Source organism: Podarcis liolepis (genome assembly GCF_965112155.1).
Source record: "Podarcis liolepis genome assembly, chromosome: 3".
Taxonomy (NCBI): domain Eukaryota; kingdom Metazoa; phylum Chordata; class Lepidosauria; order Squamata; family Lacertidae; genus Podarcis; species Podarcis liolepis.
This window is the reverse complement of record NC_139557.1, coordinates 84,300,346-84,311,956: the sequence shown is the minus strand read 5'-3', so window position 1 is coordinate 84,311,956 and position 11,611 is coordinate 84,300,346. Positions and strand designations below refer to the sequence as shown.

The 11,611-nt window shown below is 41.8% G+C and overlaps 1 protein-coding gene across 1 annotated transcript in view; it reads right to left on the bottom strand.

Annotated features, from left to right (window-relative positions):
• TTC27 (tetratricopeptide repeat domain 27) overlaps nucleotides 1-11,611 on the bottom strand; it is an 87,468-nt gene that overhangs the window by 3,675 nt on the left and 72,182 nt on the right. Inside the window, exons 17-19 of the mRNA XM_083497084.1 lie at nucleotides 8,683-8,880; nucleotides 2,867-2,978; nucleotides 1,539-1,639 (exon numbers count right to left, since the gene is read on the bottom strand). Of these exons, the coding sequence (XP_083353210.1) occupies nucleotides 1,539-1,639; nucleotides 2,867-2,978; nucleotides 8,683-8,880 (411 nt within the window). The remainder of the gene's footprint in view (nucleotides 1-1,538; nucleotides 1,640-2,866; nucleotides 2,979-8,682; nucleotides 8,881-11,611) is intronic.

Below are 11,611 nucleotides of genomic sequence, written 5' to 3'. Positions count from 1 at the left end.
CCCTCTCAATCACCACCTTCTCTTTTGACTGACTGGGTGAGGAGGGGTATGTGTGGCAGGAAAAACTAGACCCTGCTCCAAGTCTTAGCAATGCAATTTCCTTAGTGCTACACCATGACACTTCAGGTCACTTGCACCTGTTGGCTGATATGCACACATTGCAGTATTAAACGTCACAATGGGTGGGTTGTATTGAATGGGCAATTTTCATTCATTCGTGGGAAAACACAATAAAGAAATGTAATAAAGTTGCCCTCCTGTCCTCTTTGGAGAGACAGTGTTACTCCATGCAATTACCAGCTCACAGCCCAATTTTTGGCAGGTGCAGCAGAGCCAGAAGACTTTTTCCTGAGAGATGGAAGCTTTCGTGAAGGATCCTTTGTGACAGCTGTCCATCATGCTTTTTTCTTTTTTTAAAGTTGTTTCTGGCTACCCAATGTGAAGAAGCTGGGGAGGAAGGATGGTGTCTGACTCAGCTTTCTCTCTCTTATTTGGCATTCATTGAGCTGAAGTCCAAAACAAGCCCTGCAGAAGCTACCGAGCTCTCTGGGGATTATGGACGATTGTGTGAGAATCTGTACAGCCAGACAAATGGGTGTCATCTGCCCTCCTGGCTTTGACGGAAGAACACTGTTGAGCTACCTTCCTTCTGCATACCGATTCCAGCTTTTCAAATCAGGGAAAGTCATTGTCAGGGAACTGCCATCAGTGCCGGAGGGAGAGAGCAAAAGCCAGAGGGATTCCAGAGAGCGTCCAGGGATCGGGAGGAGCAGCCCATCTTCTGGGGAAGAGAATCAGCGTAGCACCAGTGGAGAAGGGGGGCAGATGGGGGAAGCGGCGAGGCGGTCCCATGACTCCTTGCCTGGGACCAGCGGGGAGAGTAGGGGTCCTCCGCTGCCCACACCCTCCTTGCGCAGAAGGCTTTCACGCAGAGAGAGTAGGAGGAGACTAGGCATCAAAGAGCTTCTTTGCTGGAAGAAGTTTAAGAAACGCCCACTGACGGATGCTGCCAGCGATTGAGTCAGCCATGGGTGAGTGGCTGTCCGGACAGAAAAGGTTCACTTTGGCAACCCAGCCAGGTGTTTGCACCCAGCCGGGGAGATAAGCACCGGCTTACGCACGAGCAACCCCTAGAACCATTACAGTCATGCTTAGAGATGTCCTGAGGGAGCCATGCCAGTTTCCCCATCTCTCTCTCTCTCTCTCTCTCTCTCTCTCTCTCACACACACACACACACACACAAAACAAACAAACAAACACATACACAGTTTCTACAAAAGTAGACTGTGCCCTGTTCCTTGCACAGAGACAACTGTTGGATATTTCTAGGAAATTAGTCCAGTAAAGTTTTCACAGATTAAACATACGAAGAATATCTCCTCCTTTCCATTACAGCATTTTTCTGGTTAGAATGGAAGAGTTAAAAGTAAAGTGCCTGTAGCAGTACTTGAGAACATAAGCCATGAGACAGGGAGCCCTTTGCTGAGCCTGCCTCTCTCTTAAAAGACTATTTTAAGGATGCCCATCTCAGCCTCACCTTTGCTCTGGCTGCCAAGCTACGTAAGTTGAGTCGAGCCGAAGAGAGAATTTGCAGTGCCTCTTGGTGATTAGACTTGGTTTTGCTGCACTTCATTGCCACTGCAAGATGAATTTTAAAAAGGCAAAACAAAAGTCTGGTGATTACTGTGATAACACGGCAGACATAAATTACTACTAAAGCTTTCAGCCAGTTCTCTTCACGAGGAAGCTCATTAAAAGGAGCATCCATACAAATGGTAAGGGGGGGGGGCAGGTATTCTGAACTGCAACATGAATCACTGAAACAACACAGCATTGTTTCTGTAAAACGAGAATAAAATACAGTAACAAAATATTGCTGCGTGGAGTGCTGCTGAAATCCCACCCTCTTTCCTGCTACTTCATTCCACTCCACCTCTTCAACCCCAGTTAGTTCTTCCTCTTAGGGATTTTCCCTAAAGCTTTTCTGTACTTCTGATATCTTCTCCTCCTTGCATGCAGAGGGCTCTGTTTTGGCAACACACTTCTGAACTTCAGAAATGAGTAAGTGAGGTCTTGAGGAAAAATGGTGTGGGGTGGAGGGAGACTGCCCATGACTGAATGTGTGTCATTATAGTATCTTTGTATTTCTTTCTCCAGCCTCACAGTCACAGTATTCCATGGACACTGGGGCCTCATTTTTTTGGTGGTGGGGGAAACGATTCCTCCCTTTGAGGGTTCTCCCCCTAATTATTTGTTGTACTTAGTGCTAACCTTGGGCTTATCTCAAGTTGCCCTATAACTTGTCCATTTTGGACAAATGAATTGGAATGAAAATACTGGCTGATACAAGTGCTGAATGTCAGCGATATACTGATTTAAGGGATTTTATACCCTGCTTTTTGGCCACATGAATGCCACTCCAGGGGCAGAGCGTGAACGGAGCCCGCACTGCCCCTCCTCCTGGTGCCAAGCAGGGCTGTGCTTCGCTGTGCCCTTGGCAGGCACACTCACACCGCCTTCCAGTCCCGCTTGTGTGTCTGAAAGAGCTTCTGTACAGTGAGGGACTGATTAAAATGATCTGCCTCTGATCCTTGCGGATCCAGATGGATTTCTGGGGGAATTTTCTGCATGTATGGCTGGTGGTCCTGTTGAGACTTCACACTGATCTCTGGAAACGGAAAGTGACTAGGTCATTTAACACAATCTCTCCTGAACATCCTTTTCCCTACTGTAGAACCAAGGCAGCTCTGTTTTTCTGGGGATTTGTTTTTAAGTATTAGCAAGTGTGGCACGTTACAGCCAAATGAACCTTTTAAAGTAACCCACCAATAATGATTTCTGCCGAAAAATTCATACAGGACATACCATGTGCAAGCTCTAAAGCTCCTTTTACTACGTTCTTAAAAGAGAAAATATCTTTGTCCCAGTCCTTTGACTGGATTTCACATTTGTGTGCTTTGCTGAGATACTGCAGCACCTGTAAAGAAAGAAGAGTGAAATTAGAAAACAACCTTAGTTCGGCTTTATCTTAATACGTAAAGCCAAAGTCACTCTAAAAAAAATAGTTCTGATTGGTAATATGTTAGTTTCTCAGTATTAGTTTTTCAGTCTTCCTCCCCTGCCCTGCAACTGTATTCTGCAGCTGTAGCACAGATGTTTTTCGCTGTTATTGCCTTTCAAGTATGACAGACATATAAGTAACACGTGTTTAAAAGATAATTTTTTACCTTTTTAAAAAAATCTGTCTAGACTGATGGATGTGACCCATATTTTGCTAGGTCACAATGACTAAATGCACATGAAAGCAGGAAAACACTTGTATTTTAATATTTTAAGCCATTATGCATCTAAGGAATGCAATAAATTGCTCAAATATATACAAAGATTAAGATGCCAGTTTTATTCTGTATTGGTTCCCCAATGTGGAAAAAAACAAGAAGACATGGATTCTGCAAAACGGAGAAAATAAAAAGCAATTGCCCAAACCTAAGCAGAAGCAAATGAGCCAAAGCAAAAACAAGTGTTAGGAAAGTCCCCCCCCACTAAATCCAAATGTTTACTTACCCTTTTTTAAAGCAAAAAAACCTGAGCACTTAAGTCCCACTGGTCTTAATGGAAGAGTTGAAAGAATTGGCTTAATTCTCCAACAAACACCAATGAGAGATCTTTGCTTTGTGAGGTGACCCAAAAGGTGGCTGTTTGGTTCTCCCCTGGGGCTAGTTGGAGAGACCACACAATTGCTATGTACCAAGACTTGCTTCCATATGCTATTTTTTATTTTCTTTCTTCAGAACAAGCCAAGTCAAGCACAGCTAATTCACATGAATATGAATTCCCCGTCCTACTAATAAAGATCTGCAAAGGGGGTTCTGTTGTGCTTGCCATCTTTTAAGGAACCCTATTTTGCGATAACAGAGTATGCCTTTCTCTTGGCTAAGCCTAAGCGTGAAGCAGCCAGGCAAGCCATTGCTAGCAACAGGAAACCTTTGAAGTCTGTTGACGTATTGTACAGCTGTACCTTGGAAGTCAAACAGAAGTCTGTTCGACTTCCAAAACGTTTGGAAACCAAAGTGCGGCTTCTGATTTGCTGCAGAAAGCTCCTGTAGCCAGTCAGAAGCCCTGTTGGACATTTGGGTTCCAAAGAACGTTCGCAAACCAGAACACTCACTTCTGGGTTTGCAGCGTTTGGGAGCCAAAACGTCTGAGTACCAAGGCGTTCGGGATCCAAGGTACTACTAATGTGATAGAAAAACAGACTTGTGATATACATTTCTAACTAAATGTGAATATCATAAAAGAAATAAGGAAGAAAGAGCACCAAATAGATTTATTTAATGCTGGGACTTCATTTATAAATCACTGGAACACAAAATTAATTGCAAGACAACTTCCACCTTCACACTCCCCCCCCCATTCATATGGATTTCTTGATACAGTTAATTATTGATATAGTTTTATAATTAGGATACACAACAAATATCTGTCTCATTTTTTGTGTGTGCATGATGTGAAATTACTTGCTCTCTTTGTGATAGAGTGCTGCATTTATGGAATCACTTTTTTTTCCTTTTCAGTTTTAGCAAGTTGCTATATCAGACATTTTGAATACATTAATGCCGCTACGGTTTTATATCATTTTATGGTGTTAGTATTTGCTCACATCTCTGTTGATGCACCGAGAGATGTTAGTATTTGCTCACATCTCTGTTGATGCACCGAGAGATTCATGTGGGCCTTGAAACATACGAAACATTGGAGAGACAGTGCTTTCTACGGTGAACGCCCTTCACCAGTTCAATTTTAGATATGAAATAGAGTGTGATACCACTCTTGTCCTCATCACTTTCTCTCTGACAAAGGGGAGGCAGAAATGTGGGTAGGGGAGATGACCATATACAGCCACATCTCCTAAAACTAGTTTTGTAATCAGAACTTACATTTGAAAGTGTAGTTTTCCACCTCTGAGATGCTAGGGACAGAAAATCACAGCCAATGGCAGTTTCCTTTTTTTTTTTTTTTTTGCCAGAAGCTTGCCTCTTCAGTCTCTCTCTAGCCTTTCTTAAGTCAACAGAGGAAGACTATTAAGTTTATTACCTGCTGATCTCAGTGTCATCAATATTTGAGGAGTGGGGAATCACTATTTGAATGGAGCTATAACTGCACATAAATTACACAAAATAACACAACTGAGAATGATTCATACTAGCATTTTACATTATTTCACCTTTGATCAAATATTAAAACAAAGAAGCATACTGTGGCATTCAAATGTCAAGCAAATTACCGGGTCGTAGAGCTAAACTAGAAGTTTAAAGGGATAGACAGGTGTTTCCTGGGCTGCAGAATACAAAGTGAAGCAAAGTGGTTTTGACTCCTGGGAAATGTTAATTGGAATGGACAGTATAGGATCATAGAACTGTAGAGTTGGAAGGGACCATGAGGGTCATCTAGTCAAATCCCCTGCAATGCAGGAATCTTTTTGCCCAATGTTTGGCTTGAACCCATCACCCTGAGATTAAGAGTCTCCTGCTCTACCAACTGTGCTATCCCAGGTAGATTCCTGCCTTTGCAAAGCAACATGGAGGATTCCATGTGGTGGTGGCGGAGATAATTAGTTGGCATGATTGAGTTCTGAGAAGATTACTGAACTGGGGGTATGTTAAATAGCAGTATGGAATACGACGAGTTAAGGGCAGAATAAGTAATCAGAAGGTACAGAATTGTGTTACTTAAAACCGCATTAACTTAAAAATATATATATAATGCTAATAATGTCCCTGCCAACCAGCATTACATTTGGGCAATATGAAAAATAGATAAAGGAGGGAGAAACAGTGTTGGTGGCTATTTGCTTTTTGGCACCCAACTGGATCTGCCCCTGAACAAAACCAACAAAGGAAACTAATGCAAATACCAGGAAAAGCTTTATTATAGTTACACAGTTTAGGTTGCATGCTATGCTGCTTCACAGAAAAAGAGAGGCTGTATAGGGCACGTTGCTAACATTTAAACACAGACACACCTAACCTAAATGAAGAAATTTCTGGTAACACTCTCAAGGGAGCAAGCTCTTACAGGAAAATGGGTCAGGATAATTTAGCAAGATCTTTCCGTCACAATATTCTACCATGTTTTGAAAGCTGGAAGTATTCATTTTATATTCAGAGTTTGATGCTTCTTTCACACTATGTGGCTCCTTGAAAAATTGCCACCGGGAGTTTGCTTTGATTTAATAGCTGAAGCACACATCTCATAACCTTGGCTACAGCACAAAGATGAAATGCTTGCTTGTAGTTCTTCCAGTTTTCTATAGCAAAATGAAAACAGCAAGCACCACTACTGGAAAATGTTTCTTTTGTATTATAATGTGTAGGCACAGGGGACAAAAGATGTAAGTCCTGATGATTTCTCTATATTCGCTTACTCCCCAAAACTGGCTCTATTACTATGGGCCTACAAACATGGTTCTCGGTTATTAAGACATCCTGGAGCAGTGGTTCCTAAACCATTTTTCACATTGGTCATCTGTAAATGGTTAAGGATCTTTGTGGACCACAGTGATTTTTCTGCCTGTTGTAGAAACTGGAATGCACTGTGCTTGATGATCTGTGATTTTTAATTGTATTTTTACTGTTTTTTAATTTATATTGTATTTTATTGTCTTACGATTAGAATTCGATGGAGTTTCTATCTTTTTGATTGTGCCCACGTGATGTTTTCTGTCATTTCCAATACCTACTTCATTGTTAGTCCCGTCCCCCCCCCCCCTCCATGTAGTTTAGAAGCTTTGTGACTATGTGGCAGATTTCAAAGCTTTCTTTAGATTCTCTAAATACCTAGAAGATTTCAACAACCTTTTTGGGCCTGTGGGCACATTTGCAAGCACCTGGGATTGATTGATTGATTCATTGGTTTATGCTTTTTGTGACGTGTGTGATCTTCTGGAAAATAGAGATAGGGAGGGCAGAGTTAACCCTCCCTTCCTAGCTGAAATCTCAAGGAAGATCACTCTTCCCTCCCTTCTGCAACAGCAAAGCTTGAAAAAAGCCAATAGATTTTCCCCCAAGGCTAATTGTATGAGGAGGTTGGGTTTTTTTGGGGGGGTAGGGGAAGCTGGGAAGGGTTAAGCCTCCCCTCCCCAGCCCCCCTCCCAAACCCCTGCTTAGCTTCAGACCTCAAATGCTCTCACTCCATTTCCTGGGTCCAATGCCAATTTTATAATCTGAAAACGGTGCTAAAGTAGGCAGGACAGAAGGGTCCCTCAGGAATATACTTAATTTCTAGATGACTCGTTTCAGAAACGCTATTTACTAGCTTCTGCTATTACATGTCAAGGTGTAACATCCCTGGCATTATAAAGGGGAATTCTGTCTCTCTCGCTGAGCACAAGAACCAGGGTAATGAGAATTTCCAGCAGCATCTACTCACAGGGGATGCAAAGCTGAGAAAACTGAACTTGCATCTCCTTGTTGTATAAAAACTCTTTTTCTGAGAGGGGGGGGGAATCTATCTTTTAAAAATAAAATAAAAAAGCCAAAACAAGGGAAGGTTAGACATAGTTCAAAGACATAGTTGATATGCAGTCCAATAGCAGCAGCACTGTAAGAAATGCACAAATCCCTTTATCTTGTCTTTTTTATTCTTCCTGACTAATCTCGTGTCAATCTCCTTCCCTCTTTTTCCTTTCCAGCTAGTTTTTCTAATCTTGCTGCTTCTCCTTTTCCTCTTCTGCATTCCGCCAAGCTTCTCCTTCCCTCCCTCCTCCTCTCTGGCAGATTCACAAACCTCCTCTCTCGTAACTTCCTTATCTTTGCTACTTTCCCCGATTTGCCTGTTAGCTCTCTCCTTGCTCTCCCACTTCACAGTTCATCTGTATGTTTGAATCCAGCTTCTTCATATGTTTGCAAGGGAGATGCCACACTTACTCCCACCTGAAGAGCAATATTTATCTGTCAGCAGGTGGTGTTGAAGGAGCAGGCTGACCTTGCAGAACAGCTTAATAGGTGATCCCACGGCTGCAGTACACAATTGCATGGCACTAGGTTGTAATAGTTTGATGACTGAGAACATTCTTTTCCCCTGAGTGCTGCTGCCTTCAGATAATGCTTTAGCCACCTGAATCCCGTAGAAAAACTGAAAGGTGCAAATCCATTTAGAAAAGTCATATTGCTTAAAATAACCTTTTAGTGCCCCGCTCTGGATTATGCACATTAAATATACAGAACACAATTCTGAGACAGATATATATGCTTAAGACTGAATTGAACACAAGTAACCTTCTGTGGATTGTATCCTTAAACTTGACCTATTTCTTAAGTGCATTCTCACAATAAGAATGATGAAAAACAACATTTCACCTGTGTTGGGTGTTAATCTTGCTTATTCCAGTGCTGCAACCTGAACATTCTGCATTATCCTCCCTCCCTTTAATGGCCTGCTTTGTTCTTTTTCTTCTTTATCAAGTTAAGCTTGATTTGCTGATCGGCTTGTCAAAGACAGAAGTACCGACAATAAGTGAAATTGGCTTAAACCGATTCCTTTACAATATTTTTATTTTGTGAGTTGGGGAAACCAAACAGTCACAAACCAAGCATCATGATCCTAATACCAAAATTTGGGTAGAGAGTAAATTTCCTATATCATTACTAATTTAAAATCACACTCTTACCATTAGCACTTACCTTCTCTGTATCTTCATGGTTATCACTCTGCCCATTCCCATAGAGTCTTGCATATAGTCTCCAGATTTCTCCATCGCTTGTCACTCTAGAAGTCACTCTGCCAAAGAGTCCCTGCAGTTTCCCCTTTAACCCTGTTGCAGTTTCTCCATTACGATCGGTCACTCCATCCATAACTACTTTTACTAGTATCTTTAGCACCTTTGAAAGAAGATAATTTTGGTTATAATTGGACTAACACTACAAGTCAAATTAGTGAATGTGTGCAACATGTGAGTTCAACAGCCGCTTTGATTTTGGTGTGGTTTTTTTACAATCAAACAGTATACAGATCTTATACAATAACATAATTTGTAGGAGTCTGAATTATTTTTATGTTATTTATTTATTAAATTTGTACACCACCCTTCATCCATAGATCTCAGGGTGGTTCGCAACATAAAAAATACAAGATAAAAACACAAGATGCATAAAAGACCCAAACCCACAGAATCAATAATCCCATTTCCCTTTTCTCCTGGTGCCTAAAGGTGTATAATGAAGGCAGCAGCCAAACCTCCCAGGGGAGAACATTCGACAGACAATAAGCTGCTCAAGAGATAAAGATAGCAAGGAAAAAGAAAAACAATGTTCCCCAGTGGTAACAGCAATTCTACGAAAGCTTCTTCTCCAAAATTTGAATAAGGGTTCTATATTACATAATTGGGCACCACTTAAAACTATAACCTAACCAGAAGACAGAGAGTCTTACTGCCCCAAATTTACACTACACTTTTAATCTGTAAGATAGAAAATCTCTTTAAGCACACATGGGAAATTCTGACAACACTAGCTACATCTGTATCTGGCAGTCAATATTAATAAAAGGACCTGAATATTCTCCAGAGGAATCAAAGGCATTTAGTAAGGTTTGGAAAAACACATGTTGGAGGTACTGGAAATACATATAAGCAGTGGGATCCTATACATGTTCATTTAGTTGTTAAGTCCCATTGTTCTTATTGGGGTTTATTCCCATGCAAATGTATAGGATTATTTTATGGAATTAATCTATTAAAAATGTAATGTAGCTTTCCTATGTACCATAGATGCAGAGACACCATACTTGTTTAAGAATGCTAGCAACTTATTTTCTTGGAATATAGTGAGTTCTTGAAAAACTAATAGAATTTAAACACTTCTAAATGACTTTGCCATTTACTGGTGCTATATCCAGCAGCTAAGAAACTTGTTCTTAAGTTGTCAAATTTATTATCAGTAGGTCCAAAATCAATGTTGTAAGTTATATTACATTTTTACAGATAACTTAATCATCCAGTGCATCAAATAAAGTTATGCATTCATGGAAGTACATTCAATTTTTATGCATGTCTCTTAGAGGTCATAGGACCATTACAGAGGATCAAACAAAACACCAGTGAAGCCGGTTTGCTGTTCTTCCCCCATAACCTTCCTAGATGTTTTTGTGCCCACGATGACTTTGTCGAAACCTAAACCCCGTATTTCCAAACATCTGAGCTGTTACTAGTTATCACTGTACAGTTACAAAGCCCCTTTGATATAAAATTTCAGCCTGTCAAAACATGTTTCCCAGGCTACCTTGATGCTCAGCAAAGCTGACAGGCTTCACGAGGGGGGAAATGGTTTTAGAGATCAGTTCTCACATGATAAGCCATCAGTCTGCAGAGTACCACGCTGTAAATGGCTCCCGATGTTACGGCTTAAAAACAAGGAAATGGCCATTAGCAGGTACAGGTGTCTCCTTGAACCTATTAATTCTGCCTCCTCCTCAAGCTCTGAAATCTATTTCTGAAATTGAAGGGACAGAAAAAGTTTTGCTTTTGCCTTTCCAGTAGAAAGGCTTCTGGACAGAAAGACATCAGGATCTGGCTAGATGAGGAGGAATGGTGGGAGTCTGCAGCTAGGGAAACAGTGCTGGATTACCGAATAGGCAGTGGTCTGTGGGCCCCACAACTTTTAGGGGCCCTGTGAAAATGGATCAAAGTAACATTGATTGGATCTTATGCCTTATGAGGAACGGCTAAGGGAGCTGGGCATGTTTAGCCTGGAGAAGAGAAGGTTAAGGGGTGATATGATAGCCATGTTCAAATATATAAAAGGATGTCACATAGAGGAGGGAGAAAGGTTGTTTTCTGCTGCTCCAGAGAAGCGGACACGGAGCAATGGATCCAAACTACAAGAAAGCAGATTCCACCTAAACATTAGGAAGAACTTCCTGACAGTAAGAGCTGTTCGACAGTGGAATTTGCTGCCAAGGAGTGTGGTGGAGTCTCCTACTTTGGAGGTCTTTAAGCAGAGGCTTGACAACCATATGTCAGGAGTGCTCTGATGGTGTTTCCTGCTTGGCAGGGGGTTGGACTCGATGGCCCTTGTGGTCTCTTCCAACTCTATGATTCTATGATTCTATGATCTTGAAAGAAAATTGCAATCAAGCTTTCTTAGTTCAATGTAATCCCACTAGAGCATGCGCACTAGAGGTGCCCCAAGATTTTGACTGCCTAGGGGGTGCTACATGTAGCAGGACAAAAGGCACAGAGAGCCCCTCCTTGAAGAAGAGTTTGGATTTGATATCCCACTTTATCACTACCCGAAGGAGTCTCAAAGTGGCTAACAATCTCCTTTCCCTTCCTCCTCCACAACAAACACTCTGTGAGGTGAGTGGGGCTGAGAGACTTCAAAGAAGTGTGACTAGTCCAAGGTCACCCAGCAGCTGCATGTGGAGGAGCGGAGATGCGAACCCGGTTCACCAGATTACGAGTCCACCGCTCTTAACCACTACACCACACCGGCTCTTGAAGGAGTTTGCGACTGCTGGGAAGGCTCAGATCCTCAGTTCTGGCGACTGCCTCCTTGGGGTAGTCCTGTCCGTGGAGTTCTCTCTTAGGTTTTGTCTCTCTGAATAAAAAATCAA